Source organism: Nanorana parkeri, unplaced genomic scaffold (genome assembly GCF_000935625.1).
Source record: "Nanorana parkeri isolate BGI_ZX_2015 unplaced genomic scaffold, ASM93562v1 scaffold577, whole genome shotgun sequence".
NCBI lineage: Eukaryota > Metazoa > Chordata > Amphibia > Anura > Dicroglossidae > Nanorana > Nanorana parkeri.
This window is the reverse complement of record NW_017306845.1, coordinates 63,434-81,274: the sequence shown is the minus strand read 5'-3', so window position 1 is coordinate 81,274 and position 17,841 is coordinate 63,434. Positions and strand designations below refer to the sequence as shown.

The 17,841-nt window shown below is 38.4% G+C and overlaps 1 protein-coding gene across 1 annotated transcript in view; it reads left to right on the top strand.

Moving 5' to 3' along the window:
* PHEX (phosphate regulating endopeptidase homolog, X-linked) overlaps positions 1–17,428 on the top strand; it is a 145,503-nt gene extending 128,075 nt beyond the window's left edge. Inside the window, exons 20-26 of the mRNA XM_018562426.1 lie at positions 4,301–4,363; positions 6,049–6,239; positions 8,451–8,581; positions 10,849–10,914; positions 12,324–12,428; positions 13,717–13,793; positions 16,883–17,428. Coding sequence (XP_018417928.1) covers positions 4,301–4,363; positions 6,049–6,239; positions 8,451–8,581; positions 10,849–10,914; positions 12,324–12,428; positions 13,717–13,793; positions 16,883–16,985 — 736 coding nt within the window. The 3' untranslated portion in view covers positions 16,986–17,428. The remainder of the gene's footprint in view (positions 1–4,300; positions 4,364–6,048; positions 6,240–8,450; positions 8,582–10,848; positions 10,915–12,323; positions 12,429–13,716; positions 13,794–16,882) is intronic.
* The last annotated feature ends 413 nt before the right edge of the window (positions 17,429–17,841 follow it).

The window sequence follows — 17,841 nt, the reverse complement described above, 5'->3', positions numbered from 1 at the left end:
GCGGACCATGGAGGGGGGTGGGGGGGGGACGGACCTGCAGGCTTATTGCAAGTGATCTCAGCAGCATCGCCGAGATCACTTGTACTAAACAAGGTGCAGCTTCCCGACTCTATATTTAGCCTTGCTTGCCCGAAGCAGGGCTAAATGTAGAAAAAAACCGACCTGCCTGTGGCTGTCCTGCCCCTCTACTCCCTGCCACCTCCCTGCCTCGGTGGCCTTGTGGGAAATCCAAACCTGGCTACACATGTTACAATCTGACTGTAAAATCTTTTTTTGGTTTACCATACCGCACATATGCATGGTAATTTTCAAATGATTTCAACTAGCTTATCACAAAAAAAGAGAACACGGGTAGGTGCAACCAACCACCAACATTTTATATCTTTTTATATATATGGCAGGAATGGTGGTAGGTTACTTGAGTCCATTTTTATGATCAAAAGCTGGTTGCAAACAGTGGATTAGTTGTTATGTGCTATAAATTCCAATAACTAAAACTAAACTAAAAGCAATAGAATAAAATGACTTACAGATATGAAAGGGAAATGATAAAGGCCAGTTATAGCACAATGTTTATAGGAGTTCATGAAAAGTCAGAGATGAAACACTAAGCCTCAGTAAAATAACCTTTCCTTTCTACAAAATATTTGTTTAGAAACCCTTTCTGAGATGTACAATTTATTTGCCTAATAGTTCCTGAAAATGTGCACAGCCTTGCCTTTCTGCTCTTATGAAAGGGAGCTTTAGAGTTTAATATCCCTTATTTTAGCATTTTTCATATATAGCTATTTTATTGTAAAAGGCTTAATGAAGACAGGTTGCTAATGTTTCCATTTTCTAACTCCCCAATTAAGTATAAAGGCTTCTCTAAGTACCTAAAATAATTGTTGACCTCTTTCGTTTTGACCTTATGAAAAATTAACAATAATAACCTTTGCTTTAAACAGCTCAGGTCAACGTGGGCATTCTACATTGCTAGCAGAAAATGCCATTAAAGTACACAATGATATATTTGACAGCTTTAGGAAAGTCAAATGTCAGTGTTTATCCCCATTTTGTTAAAATGTCTACCATTTGTATTTCCCAACCATAGCAAAATTCAGCATCATTTCAGAGAAATAGAAAGAACATAAAATGTATCCATCAATTTAGTATAAGAGTATGCCAGTTTGAACATGTAAAGTGGAACGTCTCTACTGTGGATGGTCATATACCTGTTGATTTCAAGATGGTGGCCAGTTCCATGACTGGGGGTTCAAGCATGTGACACCAATGCTGATCAAGTAGGGTAAAGAAGAAGGGGGTAAAGCATTCATCACCATCAAGTTTTTTGGTAGACCATCATTGCTGAAGCAATTGTTTATCTGTCCACTTTTTTTAGTAGCACCCTCTTCCCTCCCGCGTGTAATCCATCTTCCCCCTTAGTTCAAATCAGCCCAACCTAGAGCTTCTCTACCTCATTTATTTAGTAAAGCTTGTTGCTCATAAAACCCCCAAACAATTATATATATTGTGACAGCAAAGGCCCTGTACGATAAAAAAAATGGTTGTTGCAATTTTTTATGTTGCACGATATTTGCACAAATATTTATCAAACCAATAATTTTAGAATAAATTACACTAAAATGAATTTTAGTGCACACAAGCAGAATATAATAGCCATTTTTGTTATTTACCCATTTTGGGGTGGTGTTGGGTAAATAGATACCAAACACATCAAGCCTTAAAATTGTGTGCGCCGTGACATGGCAAAAATCTACAGTACCCAAAATTGCCCATGGTGACGCTTTAAAAGCACTTACTGCTCATCAATTTAGAGTTAACAGTGAGGGATGGCCCTAGAATTTTTGCTCTCACTCCGATGTCATGGTGATATTTAACATGTGTAGAGCACTTGTTGTTTTCACACATAGGTGCACCCGATGCATGTTTAAATTTGTATGTGCGTATACGTGGGGGATTTTTTGTGTGTTTTTTTAATTTTTCATATATGTGGAAAAAAAATGTTTGTGACTAATTTTTTTTAACTTAACATTATTGTTATCACATAGAGGGCTAATAATCCCCCTATATGATAGCGCAGGCACAGTGACAGATCCTCTTTATGGAGACATCAGGGGTCTATTAGACCCCTAAGGTAACCTATGACTCCAAAGAAACAGCAGCCCGAGAAATGACAGGCTGAACTCGGAAGTGATCAAATACACGTCGCTTCCCCTTTCAGTGATCGGCGGGGAGATCAGCAACTGGATGTATGCTGAGCTCCCTCTGATCAAGGTGCAGACACCCGCTGTGCCGGCCCCAGGCCTGCAAGGGAGAAACCGATGCCCGGGATGGCTGGTGGCGGAGGGGCAGCTGCATACAAGCGATTGTATGCAGCAGCTGTGTTATTGGTATACCCACTTCAGGACACCATTTTATATATGTATGGCAGTCTTAAAGTGGTTAAACTGAATTTACAACAAAAAAAATAGTTTTGGGAAACAGCACATCTGCAATCAGTTTCCTTGAATGCGTAGTATCCTATCCTTACAGCTCTGCTGTAATTTGTACTGCTACTGTCAAACTACTAATCTGTCAAACTACTACTGTAGTTTGACAGATTAATCCAAGCTAGTCACAGTGCTCTAGTCAACTAGTCACAGTGCTCTTCCAGTGCTGTGACTGATGGTTACAGCTATAATACAATGCAGGATAGTGTTGTTTACTTTCCCCCTCCTCTCTTCTTGTCCAGTCACAAAAAGACTTTGATTCTGTTCACTTTAATTCCATTTCAAAAATCAAATGTTGTACCAATAAGCAGCATACAAGCATTTTTAATAAAATATTATCAGATCCATACATGGCTGGAACATAGCAACTGTTTCATGTTCTCTACACGTTTCACAGATTTCACTGTTTCTTCAGTATAAACATTCAAAATGGGCTGTTCACTTTGCAAGGTATTTTCCACTGAACTGGGGAAGGTTTCACTTACCTTAGTGAATGTGGGGAAATGTTACTTTGCACAGAATAACAAATCATGTGCAAAGAAAATTAGAAAAACAGTATTTTATTTGCAAATGATTGGGTGATGGAAGTCACCTCATTCATTAAACTTCCCCTGCAAAGTGCAAATTCCCTTGCAAATTGAACAGCCTGCTTGCCTTTAGTAAATCAACCCCATTGCACCTTCTCAGCAGAGGAAGAAGGGTGGATACGCGAGGGATAAGGCAACTTGATTGGTACAATGTTCACAATTTTAAATGAAATTACAGAACACATTTATATTAAAAAACTAGATTTAATAAAGAAGTCAATCACAAAATTACTGAATTGGATGAAGTTTCTTTTCTTTAAAGATTAAGATTAAAAAAATTATACTTGACTTTTATTGAAATTAAAAATTGTGCAATCTTGTGGGTATCCATTAAAGTCTCAAAAAGATAGTTTTTTAAATTACTGTTGAAAAGAGAATGGGGATACCATCGTTATTGTTGGTTGCAATTGTTTTCCACCCTACTATATCTCTTATATAATAGGTGAGTATACAACCTCTTCTATTGAAGAAATCTACCATTTGAATTTATTTAACTGACAAGGTTTCTTTAAATGAATAAATGCATTTACATTTTCATACATTGCCCAGTATTTGCAACCAGTGCAACCAGTATGAGAATCACCTATCACATATGACAATGTAAAGAAAACTGTTTAGTCACCAATATTTTATATCTCCTTGGAAAAGAGTACAAGCCTTTCACAACATGTGAGTCACAATACTGCATTGTTTGAGTAGGCCATTAAAACTGTAGGGAATTGCAGTGGGTCTTGGCAATGAAAAAGAATGAGAACAGATCTTATCTATCTTGGAATCAGCCTGGTAAGTGATTATGCTAGGAAAGATGCACTGTTGTTCGTTTATACCTCTCAGATAAAATGGTGATACAGTGAAAAGAATACAGTGACAAAACTGTCAAGATAGTTAGAGTTTTGAACATTCCTGTTTTCTGTGAAGGTAAGAGGAAACTGACCGCCAACCTGAAAATATAATGAAAACTGAATTTGCATGCATCAGTGTCAGACGTTTGCCAACTTTCCCAGCGGGAAATGATTAGAACTGGCAGCCGATGATCCCATTTCATCTTTGATCTGTGATATTCCCAGGCAACATTGTGAAAATGAATAATTAAATTCTGAATCCTAGCTGGTTCCTGATAAGAAAATAAATGATGCAGTGGAAAGCTGAGCTATTCATCAGAAGAGAGGATGTTGAAGATTTTTTTGTACTTAACAGTATTTACATGTTCTTCTTTGGCAGATCCCTCAGCTACGGTGCGATTGGAGTAATTGTGGGCCATGAGTTCACATTTTTTTATGCCTTGTGAAGATGCTGACATTTTTCATTCGTGGGCAAGCTTTGAAATGCATCTGTTGAAGTGACTCCTCAGCAGGAAAAAGGGTGCAAGTGTTCTGTGCTGTTGGATTATTTCTGATTGTAAAATGTACCTAAACCCAAAAAACATAAATGTAATATATTGCAGCTTCCCAGTCCATAGATGTTATGGCTGCATTAGTTTTCTTTGTTTCAGTCTTGTTTTTGCTTGATGTTTAACTGATCCTGCCTGTAACTCACTGTCCAAAGGTGATAGCGCTCACTCACGCTACTGTATCATTGGAGGAGCAGCATTGCCATTCTAGGAGAGGAAGTGTGTTAGTACTTCAGAAAACCTTCCTCTCTTCTCATCTTTAATTTATCGTGAAAAGTTTTTTGTAGTTCACATGAACTAAACAGGGCTGATAACAATGTACAGGGCTATGAACACATACTGTATAAATATATATAAATAATATGTTAGCGCAGAAACGTCTGTTTCTGCACTAACATATTGTTTTTATATAAATATATGTGTTCATAGCACTGTGCATCTGGAAACAGTATATGTTAAAGGTTGTTATACCCATGGCACAGCAGCTTAGTGTTTTATAATAGATAGAGGAGGCTAGGAGCGCGGATCTGTTATTGCATTTATAGGGCTGATAATAATGTTTGAAATTTTAGTGCAGGATAGTCAAAATATTATACAAAGTATGGAACTCACTAGATTTCTGGTATTTCAGGTATTTATATTTTGCATTTATCAAACACTTTCAGTGATATATGTACAGAACAATAGGAAGAAAATAAGAGAATTTCACTGTTAGTGTTTACATACACCTTAAGTCATGTAAGAAACAGATTTGTTTTGTGTCTGTGTTCATAGGGCCTAATTCTTTGTTAGAGCCTATAAAGCTAAAAGGCAGTTAGCTTTAGTAATACTTGTAAAACCCACACAACATACGTGCCCCAAAGCTACATCAATTCTGCTGACTTTGTCACTCAGGAAACCAATAAATCATAGAGCAGTTTTAAATCCAGCATGCACATATTTGAATGCACTAATTTGCCTATTATTTTGCAACTATTATCCACATCATATATTTTGGCTTTTAATACAGCTTTAATACAACTCCTTCCTGACCGATGACGGGATAATCCCGTCACGATCGTTCAGTACGCTAATGACTGGTGACAGGATAATCCCGCCATGCGGTACATTGAGCACTGGTCTGTGAAGGGACCATCTCTCATTGAATTACTGCTGTTTATGGGTCCCTCAGGGTCAGAGCATAACCCTCAACAGCAGATTAGGTGGTCACAGTCCTGTGATCACAGAGATAGCTGATCACTGTGATTGCAGAGCTGGGACAGCCACAGAGCTGGCAGCAGCTCACTGTTGTGTGCAGCTGTGAGCCGGCTATGTGTTACAAACTGATACAAAGTATCTCTTTTTTGTATTTAAAAATAAATAAATAAGAATGTATATATGCCTAGGTTACATCAATTAAAATTGAAAAATAAGTAAAATGTTTATTATTATTGTTATTATTAATTATTATTATTATTATCATCATCATCATAATTTGTTTAAAACTCAGCTCCAAACAGATATAAAAAATTACATATCATACATACAAATAAGAACCAGCATTTGACTTTTTGTCAGCCAATTGTAATCTTCTGTATAGTGATACCCAAATTAGAAGAGGAAAGGACAATAGTAGGAGACAATCAGGTGTGCTGCATGCATTTGTGTTGAAAAGGAACATGCTGACAGGAGAAGAAAGCACGGTGATGACACATCTGTCTGCTTCTGCTCCCTCACTATCAATCACAGGCTGGGAGCAAGAAGCTGACAGGTTGTGCAACTCTGACTGCAGTAGACAAAAGTCAAGTCACCAACGTGGCTCTGCTGTATTGCAGGGTTGTATAACCATCAGGGATGGTGGACAGAAATGCAAAGCAGAATGGTTTCCATATATGTATTGCAATTGTGTATTTCGCTGTGTACCTAATGTTCAGCCTTTAGGTAGTAATAAACCCTACATTGTTTTAATACTTTTCAGCAGCAGATGTCAACACCTACATTGTATGCTGCTTTATTCAACACTTACATTGTATCCCATTCATTCATAAAATTTGGCATATGTAGAGTTCCATGAATCAACAGTGTATTTTTTGGGTTATGTGCAGTTACTATTTTCCGCCAGTAGGATGTGCTCAGTGGCTGTCTATGCTGTGTCATCTGCCAGACTGTGCTGGTTCAGTCTAGAAACACAAAGCGCACAGCTCACCCCTGTCATGCATCCTTGCAATCCAAGTTTGGTGCATGGATAACCCTCTCCCGGAGTGATTGTCTCAAAAACTGCCAACCAGCACACGATGATCTTTCAAAGAAAATCAAACTTTATTCCAAATGCATCTTTACTAAAAACAACTGCTGAAGCGTTTCTGTGTTATTCGACCTTAGTTACAGCTATGTCTAAGGCCAAGTAAGGCAGAAATGCGTCAGCGTTTGTTTTTTGTACAGATGCATGTGGAATAAAGTTTGATTTTCTTTGGAATATCATCATGTGCTGGTTCTGCCATTTCTGATAATTCAGTGTCTGTGTCAGGGATACTTCATGTTCAGCCTTGACTTTTGTTAGTTAGCCAATCACTGCTGATCTGGTCATCAGTGGCCTGGGTTTGGCTACACTAAAACAACTGAGCATACTCAATGGGACGGTTCTTAGGACTGAAGTCCTGCTGCTAAGACCTGGGCTTCTCCCAGGCCTGAGGGCTTAGGCCCCCAGGGCCTACCATGTGCTACTGGAATCTTTTCAATACGTAAGAAGAACCTAACCCATGTTGACCGGGCTACTATTATGGATTCACTGGGAGCACTGGAGTACCACCTGAACCCCCACTGGTCCAAGCTGCAATCACTATCTGGTACAGAGAAGGCACAGCAACCTCTGTTGCGATAGTGCTGCTTCGGCCTGCTGTGAGAGTGGGTGAAGTTGGAGATGCATGCAGGGATTGCTAGCTAGAAAACAAGTCGCTATTGTTGGGTATTCCAGCCCTTCCTTCCCTCAATTCTGCTGTTCTAAATGAGCCTTTTCAAAGGCATCCACGGACTTTGATCTGTTCATCACTGTGAGCTGAACTGTGAGGTGCATGCTATCATAGAAACATAAAAATAGAACCATTTAAAGTGTATCTAAAAATAGCATTACACATAAATGAGGATGCTGCCTGCAGCAACATGCACCAGGACCCAAGAGTAGGAAACACAGAAGACACGCCTCTGCTCCTACTCCAAGGGAAGTGATTGACAGTGGCTCCTGAGGTGCTGCTTTGGAAGCTGATGTCATTCACTTACCTTGAAGGAGGAGTAGAGGCTTGTCTTGTGTGTGTAGTCTGGCCTGCATATGTTGACTCAGATAGCACCCTCACATTGGCCAAATGCTACGAAGGAAGGGTTGACTAGTGATGAGGTTACAAGTTTGCGCTTTCTAACTGGATGTTCAGGAAGCTGCACAAATGAAGCAGGAGGATGTGTTTGAAAAAAGATTAAAATGTTTTTCAGGACTTTGTTGATGATTAATCTATTGTAATATTCTAATTCAATCTATACTGATGTGTTCATGATAAAAAAAAAAAAGGTTTTAGTACTTTAAAGTGACATTAAACCCTCAGATTTTTTAACATAAAACAATACTGTAATGTGTGCCTTACTGTAATCCATGGTTGTTTCCCTTCTATTTGATGCTCTTCCTTTTAAATCTGTATCTTTTCTCATGCTTGGAGAGAACTTCCCTTTTCAGCTCAGGGCCTCTTCCTGTAGTGCTGGCTCAGGTTACAGCCTATAGAAACATATACACAGACACCGTTTGAGACAAGGCAGTCTGCTGAAAAGTTAAGTTCTCTCCAAGCATGAGAACAGATACAGATTTAAAAGGAAGAGCATCAAAGAGACGGGAAACTACCATGGATTACAGTAAGGCGCACATTACAGTATTGTTTTATGTTAAAAAATCTGAGGGTTTAATGTCACGTTAAGTCTTGTTTATTAAAAATAATTTATGCATTTATGTATAATATATAGGTCGCAAGTATGACAAAGATGGGAATTTACATCCATGGTGGACCACAGAATCTGAAGAGAGGTTCAAAGAGAGAACAAAATGTATTGTTGAACAGTACAATGATTATTACTGGAAAGAAGCTGGCATGCATGTAAGTCTTAAAAAAAAGCCCCTCTAACAGAATGCACCTATTTAAATGAATGGTGAAGCTAACATAAAACAACATTGAATGGTAAAATGTATGTACAGCCAAAACATTTTTTTTAAGTTCTGTATAGAATGCAGAAAGGTTAGAACCTCTGTTACTGCTATTCAGAACTCCAGTAGAGATGTTTTCTTGCTTCCTTTTTCACTGATTGGTTTCACTAGAGAGGAAATAAGGGAAAATCTGCGACAGGAATGCAGACCACAATAAAATGTTGACATGGGTTCTAGCCTTCCCCATCTCTACAAAAAACACATATTATTATTCTTGTCTGTGTTGCCATTGGTGAGTTGCTCACTTCCTGTCTAGTGAACCTGTTGTCAGCAGAATAGGAAGTGAGAGGAAATCTTTTTAATAGCGTCCTGAATAGCAATACAAACCCAACATGGGATCAAACCCTACTACACAAATAAAAAGTTTTGCCTAGACATACACTTTGAGGAAAATTAGCTGCAATATAAACTGTAGGAGAAAAAACATTTTTTTAAATAAACTTTGCCCAGGCATGTTTAGATTAAATTGGAAAGCAGTCTAAAACAGTTTTGATAAATTCTCCTCAAAGAATTTGCATAAAAAATACCAATGGCAGTATAAGAATTTATGTCTTATCTTAAATATATTTTACTACCCATAAGCGTGGTTATGACTGTGACGTTAAAAACATATAAAGTAATTTTTTATAAAAAATAACTGTCTTTTTCCTCCTCACTTAACCTAAAGTGGGTGGACCTGCTGTGTCCCTCCAACAGCTCAGCTCATGTACTTGACAGGTTCTTATAACTGGTTTAATAGTCTGTAAAAATGGGTGCCCCTGTGCTCCAGGCCTAGGCTATATATTTGGCCTTGACTACTAACCATGTCAGCACTAAGCCCTGCCCTTTTCCCATACTTCAGCCTACTCTATACTCATATATTCATCATCCAATAGTCCATTGTCAAAGCACCAAGAGACATTAAATGCTCTAACATTGGATTGTTATATATATATATATATCCTCCTTTTAAAAATGTTGCAGCACTTAATTATAAGAGCACTTGCTCTTCCAGTTTTCTCCTAGTCTCCCAAGACTTTTTACAAAGTAATAGTTACCTGTTGAGTCTGCCAGTGAGATCCACTTAATGCAGCTTATTTTGATGGTGTGGCAACAATGCTCACTTCTCCTGAATTTGGTGCAGAGTTCCCACTCTCATGTAGGCTGTGCCTACTTGCATTACAGGGGTATGAAAAATGTTGCAGGGGGCATGGATATTAGAATTTTTCACTGCTGATTCACAAGCATGTAGTTTGTCAGTCAGCACCTTGCTACACATAGTCCTGCTTACTGCTTTGTGGATTGACAACATTGTCTTTGTTGTTGAAACCCCCCACTGTAAACTGCAGAGTCTGGGAATGGGAACATTTAAGACACAAATGGATGAATTTGGTCAGTAAGAGAAGGTAAAGGAAGTTTGTTTACATATTGAGGCTTGTGCATCCCATACTAAATGAATTTGGTACTTCTTTAGACTATCATATAGCCTTTAGTTGTACTTGCCAACACGGACAGAAACCAGAGCCTAGCATACAATTCCTGAAATACTGTATATGGACCCAACAAAGGCATGGGGATTTATTTTGAAAATTATCTTAAGATCCTGTAGGCACCACAGTGTGTTTGCAGTTTAGAAGTATTGCCAGTTTAGTTCCCACTTGCTAAAGTCCATTCATATGTTAATACTCTATGGCATTTATTCAGTAAGCTTTTGTTTTGCAGACTTTGACCAGCCATGTCCCAGTATCATAACCTTTGCTAGATCCAAGCATGTGTTATGCATTTAAAAGTTATCACTCACATACACTGCTGCCACAATGCATTACCTGTATTGGATGTTTTGACACAGTCTAAAAATTAATTTCTTTCCTGCCTTTCTTATGCACATCTTCTTTAGTGCCATCCAAACTTACCCTCTAAGAGAGTCAGGGTTCACTGACCTCTCCCACATGGCAGTAGAGCTTGTAAAAGAGCCTGCAACTAGTAGCTGATATTAGATTAAGAACATTTTCCCACTTTCCTGCAAACAATACATGGTGTTTTCTTTACAAAATCTACAGGAAGGATATGCACTGTCATATACAGTGTTTCAAGATTTCGAAAACATTGTAGTGATTTATACAAATGTACAGCATGAACTATTATTAATTAACATTGCTTATCTTGTTTGTTTTTTTTAAGGTAAAAGGGCCAAAAACGTTAGCAGAAAATATTGCAGATAATGGAGGAATAAGAGAATCTTTTCAGGTATGAGAAATTATTATGACTAATTTACATTTAAAGAAAGATTAAATATGTTTATTTTGTCAGGTTTCATCAAAAATATACATATACAATAAACATGCAACATGTGCTAAATATATACCAGTAAATATTTCATTATATGAATTAACAAATATGGACATTTATATTGTTATTTTTATTTCTTTTTTTAATTATCTTAGTGTTCAGTACAGCATATCTTTACATGGTGGCTCTCTGACAACAGCAATCAATACATGTATACATATTCACATACATATACTGTACATAAGTACCTATATAGCTACACATGTTCTAAACCTATAAAAAATATAAAACATAAAATACGTAGGTTCATTAAGATTCAAGTAACTTTGTATTTCATAGAGTAATGGATAGTACAGCTCTGGCATAGAAACTGTACTTCAATCTGTGTGTATGAGTCTTGATTGATCCCTCGCGATACCACGAGCCAGTAGACCCAGCTTACTGCTGGCTGGCATTGGGACCCAAAGTCCCTTGTAGGAGTGCTCAATCTCCAGGTGGAGATCCCACTTTGGGCAATTGGACAGTACCTTGGGCTATCATATATATCATATATATACACACACAGTATATAATCATGGTTGGCCATCAGGTCTCGCTCCACACTCATTGGCCCAGCTTGGTCCCTCGAAGGCCAGACAATAGGCGCTACCCCTCAGTCTGACACCCCTCCCCCCCCTCAAGCTGGCGTCTAACTGCCGTATCAAGTTCCCCCCATGAAGTGTTTGTAACAATCATAGTCTCTCTCATGGGTTCAGGAACAGCCACTGTCATCTACAGTACTCTGGGCAATGGAGTTCAGTCTGCAGCCAACATGCAGCAATACTCTGGACAGTGCACGTTAGCAATCTCATAAAGCAACACAATCTGCATCAGGTGCTTTGCACAAATAATCCAGCTTTCTGGCAGTATTTAAAGTCAGAAAGTAGTGGCACGTTTTGTGACAAGATTTTTTTTTTTAAAGTTATTAAATAGAGAACACTTGTGATGGTAAATCTAACAGATTACAAAGGAACTAGTCAGATACATATATTTTTAAGCTTGACATATACTTTAAGTAATGGACATATAGTACTTTGGTAGTGTTTACAAAACATAAATATACCAAAATAATTTTGACCATTTTGAGTCTTGGGACAAATGACACAGTCAATCTAATGTTGAAAATACATTCACTGGAAAGTCATGCTAAATGTTATGTTTTTATTATCTGTTTAGCCTTTGATATGCTCATCAGGCTGATAAACACCAGTTAAATTATTCCAGTCAGGTGATAGCCAAAGACATGTTGTCTTTTCCCTAAAAATGTTTTTGAACAAAGTAATTTACACTTGAGTTGTTAACTGCAAATTATTTTTTAAATTTTTCAGGCATACAGAAAATGGATTGCAGAGAAAAGAGATGGAAAAGAAGAAATGCTCCTTCCTGGATTAGATCTTAATAATAACCAACTTTTTTTCTTAAGCTATGCTCATGTAAGACTTCCTGCCAGTACTGAATTAGGAATTAAGCAGTACATGTACTGCCTTCCCCAGTATGACCACCTCTTGCTGTTGCTTGTATGGTACTAAATTAGTTTCCCTATGTTCTATTTGAATGGATCTCTCTTTGAGAAAAGACTCTTAAATTAGTCCCACCACTGAAATACAATGGGTCCTTTAGAACAGGGGTTTCCTAACCAATGATATCCATACATCTTGGGGTATAGGATCTAAATGATGGGGCATGAGACTACATTTCTGAATAACAAATAGAAACATATTAAAACAGGGTTTTCTGCTTTGCTGAATCGGAAAATCAAAGTTCATTGGGTTGATTTACTAACCTTATAAAACACGCCACGAACAAGTATACACCTCTGTAGTGTGTTCCCTCCCAGCATGATCTATTGGTGGAATCTAGACACCTTTGTAGTGTGTACACACCCAGCAGGTGTGTTGTGCAAAGCCCTGCATGAATTGCAAGGTGATGTTGTGTAAATTAGCTCTACGTTGTGTTGCTTGCGTTGATGAATGCAGGAATGTAAATGCATGAGCTAACCATTTTTGTCTAAACTGTGAAGCAGCATTATATATGCATCATGTGCATGATTTTTCCATATATGGCATTAGTGGAAATATGCTTTTAGAGACTTGCATGCCGCTATTAGAGCGGTGTGTAACCTATGGCGCATGCTACATGACGTGCACGCACGTAAATACATAAAAACGTGCCATAATGGCGTGAAAATGTGACACGTTGCTCGTATTTGGTTGATAAATAAGTTTTGCTGTGTAAAAATGCACACGCACCTGGTGCGTGTGTGTGTTTAGGTTAGTAAATCACCCCCCATGTGTCAGATTATCTGAAAGTGCCATTTTAATTTTGCCATTTTGATTTTGTAATAGTTATTGGGGTCAAATCGACAATTGTTTTCCACCATAGTGACGAAAGTAAGAGTAGGAACGGAACATTGTTCTCAAAGGTTATTCTCAGAGTGTGGTTTTCTTTTCAGAAATGGTAAAATGGTAACATCAAAACAAATTTCAAACAACATCATGTCAACAACATAATTTCTGAGGGCATTAATGAATGTTCTGATGAGATTTCTTTGTATGAACATTTTATGAAAATCTATCAGTGTATGGCCAGCTTAAATTTGGCATCTTTGCTGTCTGGTTTTATTTTTTAATGATGCATGTAAGTCATTTTATTTGTGTAGGTCAATGTGTGAAGCAACATTAAATTAAGATAGTTTTCTGTTTTTGTTTCTTTTTTTTTTAGGTGAGGTGTAATACTTTTCGCCATGAAGCAGCAAGAGAGCAGATAATAAGTGGTGTACATAGCCCACCACAGTTTCGGTAGGTTATTCTAACTTATTGAGTTTATTAAATATGTATATATACAGAATTATAAAAATCTATCTATCTATCTATCTATCTATCTATCTATCTATCTATCTATCTATCTATCTATGTATCTATCTATCTATCTATCTAAAAAAAATAGGTCAGAGCCTTCCATTGGATAATAGGTCTAGGTTCAGCAACGTTATGTGCCCAAAAAATGAGGTCAGCTGCCTACTTGTATAGACTGAATGACCAGGTTTTTCCAGCAATTTATTTTTTCTTTCCTGATGGCATGGGCATATTCCAAGATGGCAATGCCAGGATTCCTTGGGCTCTAATTGTGAACATGAATCCATGTTTTTCACACATGGAATGGCCACCACAGAGTCCAGACCTTAACCCCTTTGGGCTTGAAACTTTGGCATGTGCTGGAGAAGACCTAAAAGAAAACATTGGGGTAAGTGTTTTTCCCCATAGTTCTCTTTAGGGTCAAGGGAGGACATATACTAGCATCCTCCCATGACCCATAGCTCAGTATATTGTGGGCTGTTGCCTGTGATATACTGTGAGCGCCGCAGCCGTGCCAGATCCTGACATTACTGTCAAGATGCACCCAGCTGCGTGAGTGACAGCTGGCTCTGCCTATCTAGAGGCAAAGCCAGCTGTGCCCACCCCTCCCCCATCCATTCCTCCACTCAACGCTGGAGGATTGGTGTGGGAAGTAGGAGAATCCCTGAGGGCGCAGCGGTGACTGACAGTCACCGCTCACTGCACGGAGACGATCGTGCATGTTTCTGCTCACTTCCCGATCAATAGAGCCGACCTGTGACAGCTTCTTTGTCACAGGTCGGCTCTAACTATGAGGATGAGTGGAAATCACTCACCTCATAGATCTCCTTTAACATAGTGGTCCGACTCCTCCATCATCACTACAAGATTTTGGTAAAAAATGACTGCAGCTCTGGACAGAAATAAATATTGTGACATTGCATAACCTTATGGAAATGATGCCCAGGCAAATGCATGTCATAATCAAAGATAAAGGCGGTGCAACTAAAAATTAGAGTGTGACTTTTTTTTGTTTTGTTCAGGCAGTGTTTATAAACACACACCTATACTTCAACAAATGTACCCATAGGGGTTGATTTACTAACCTTATAAACACGCCACAAACAAGTATACACCTCTGTAGTGTGTTCCCTCCCAGTATGATCTATTGGTGGAATCTAGACACCTTTGTAGTGTGTACACACCCAGCAGGTGTGTTGTGCAAAGCCCTGCATGAATTGTAAGGTGATGTTGTGTAAATTAGCTCTACATTGGGTTGCTTGCGTTGATGAATGCAGGAATCTAAATGCATGAGCTAACCATTTTTGTCTAAACTGTGAAGCAGCATTACATATGCATCATGTGCATGATTTTTCCATATATGGCATTAGTGGAAATATGCTTTTAGAGACTTTTTGGTTGATAAATACGTTTTGCTGTGTAAAAATCACACGCACCTAGTGTGTGCGTGTGTTTAGGTTAGTAAATCACCCCCATAGTGTTTAAATTCCCGAAAAAACTGCTAAACACACAGATAACATGTATATGAGGGAGTTGTTTTACCTGCCAAAGCATTTGTATTTCTGTCGATCTGGTTATGAGGTTTGTACAGCTCTTTCTGGAAGGGCAGGCGCAGGGCTATCCCTGGGCAAATTGCTGCCTGTGTCAATGTCGTCCCAGGTGGGGGAGGTGGAATTGGTTCCTGTGCTGTCAGGGAATGGAATGCTCAGTGGTGGGGGGAAGGCTTTCATTTGTATATTTTATATCTGCCTGGAGTTCAGCTGTAATGCAAACAATATAAAAATAAATACATTTATTGTCAAAGTGTGCTACTTTATTATGTATAAAGTGTTTAATGGTAATTAAAGAAGAGTAATGGCAGAAAAGTGGCCTACTGAGTCTGATTTTTGTTTTTCTTTTAACCTTTTTTGGTGTTTTTGTAAATTTTTGTCTATGTACATGCAAAAAAAGTTCATCTGAGCACATGGCTGAAGTGCACTTATCTGGTGATGCTTATAAAAGTGCCACCATGGGTCTCCTGAAACTTAAGCTCACTGATCAGCCAGCCTGGACACTTCCTCATAAATATGATGCACAGCCAACTGGGAAGCTCAGCAACTGGGATTGAACAGGCCAACCTTTAACACTTTAGTCAGTACTTGTCTAAGCTCACTCTTTAGGGTGGCCAAGGTTTTAGGGTGGCAGCAGTGCTTGTGGTAAGTACTGAAAAAATTATGAGCAGCTAGATATCCTGTAAGATTTTTTGTGTGACAGGTGTATCTGAAAATACTGTATGTAAGATTAATACAAATTTTGGATACAGGCAGTAACCAAGTTACATACATCCGACTTAGATACGACTCCTACTTACAAACGAAGGGTATTACTGTACAGCAGGGGTAATTGTAATGCTACCGCGCTCGTGCTGACGAGGAGTGCCCGCCTTTTTGGGTCTGGTTTGTAGTACTGTACAAACATTACAGGAAGTTGGCTCTTGTTAGACGTGCAGACGAGGGGTGCCCACCTCTTCTTCCGAGTCACTGTGAGGTTTTTACTGCTGTCTGTATCCTCATCAGAAAGATTTAATCTCACTTCCTGTCCTTGAGACAACAGGAAGTGAAAAGAAATTTACCCCTAAGAAGGGAAATTCACTCCTGTAAGAATGATCATGGGAAAAAAGGTGTCTCCACTGAAGCTTTATCAGCAATCCTTGTTTCTACGACAACCAATAATTTTAAAAATCCAATTGTCACAGGAACAGAAAGTGAGGTGAAATCTTCTGAACAGGGGCACACACAGCAAAACAAACTTTACAGGGGGTTAACCCTTCCCTATGCTATCCAAAACGAAAACATTTTTGGCTGGAGATACACTTAAAAAATGTATCTGTTCCAACTTACATACAAACTCAACTTAAGAACAAACCTACAGTCCCTATCTTGTTCGTAACTTGGGGACTGCCTGTATTTGCCAGTTGTCATGAAAAAAAAAATATTGTATATAATCCAAAGACAATTCAATGCTGACAAAAACTTGTATTTTTTGTTCTCCAGAGTAATTGGTGCAATGAGTAATTTTGAAGAATTTCATAAAGCCTTCAATTGTCAAGAAAACACATTTATGAACCGCGGAAATAATTCATGTAGAGTCTGGTAGAAGAGGAAATAGCTAAGGAACCAATGTTTGAGCTGCTGTTGTATTTCATTTGAAACTTTGAAACCAAAGAGGATAATCCACTTTAATGTCTTTCTGCTACCTGGAGAAAAAGCCATGATTACCTTTGGACATATCTTCTGGGCATATTCTACATAACCATGCCTTTATATTATTAATACTATTGTATTTTTGTAGTGTGGATTACAATTACTTTTTTCGAACGTATACAGAAATTAAGATCTTGAAATATGCAAATAATGATAAAAGAGTGTGCACTATCATAGATTACTGTAATAAGATAGTGAAATTAATGTAAAAAAGGAAATCTTAGTTATGAAGGGTGCAGTGTTGTACATAACTGTAGACGTTTGGTGATGCTTGCACTGAAAGCCATTTATGTATTTAAAATGTCTTTTAAAATGTCATTTTGGAATAGTATTTTATATTACTAGTTTGGAGAAACACAATTTTTCTAAACTGAAAATGCTTTCCCAGGTGAATTTGTCAAAATGAAATTAATGCTGCCAATCTGCCCCTCTTCCCCTGGTGCTGCTTTTACCTTTGACTCTTCCCCCTCTGTGGCTGCCCGTGTACTATACTTACTGCGTACACAGCAGCGCAACCCTTTATTGGTATTTTAAATTCCGCATACAATTGACAAGCACTTATTGGTCAGTGCGGTCAGAAGCACTTCTCTTTGGTCAGCACGGTCAGGTGACTGCTCTGACCAATGAGTTCTTCTCATGTGTAAGCAAAATTTGAAATATTGAGCGCAGGGCTGTGCTGCTGTGTACAGAGTATGGATAGTTCACTGGCAGTCATGGAGGGGAAGGAGCGTTTGGTTGAAGGTAAGAGC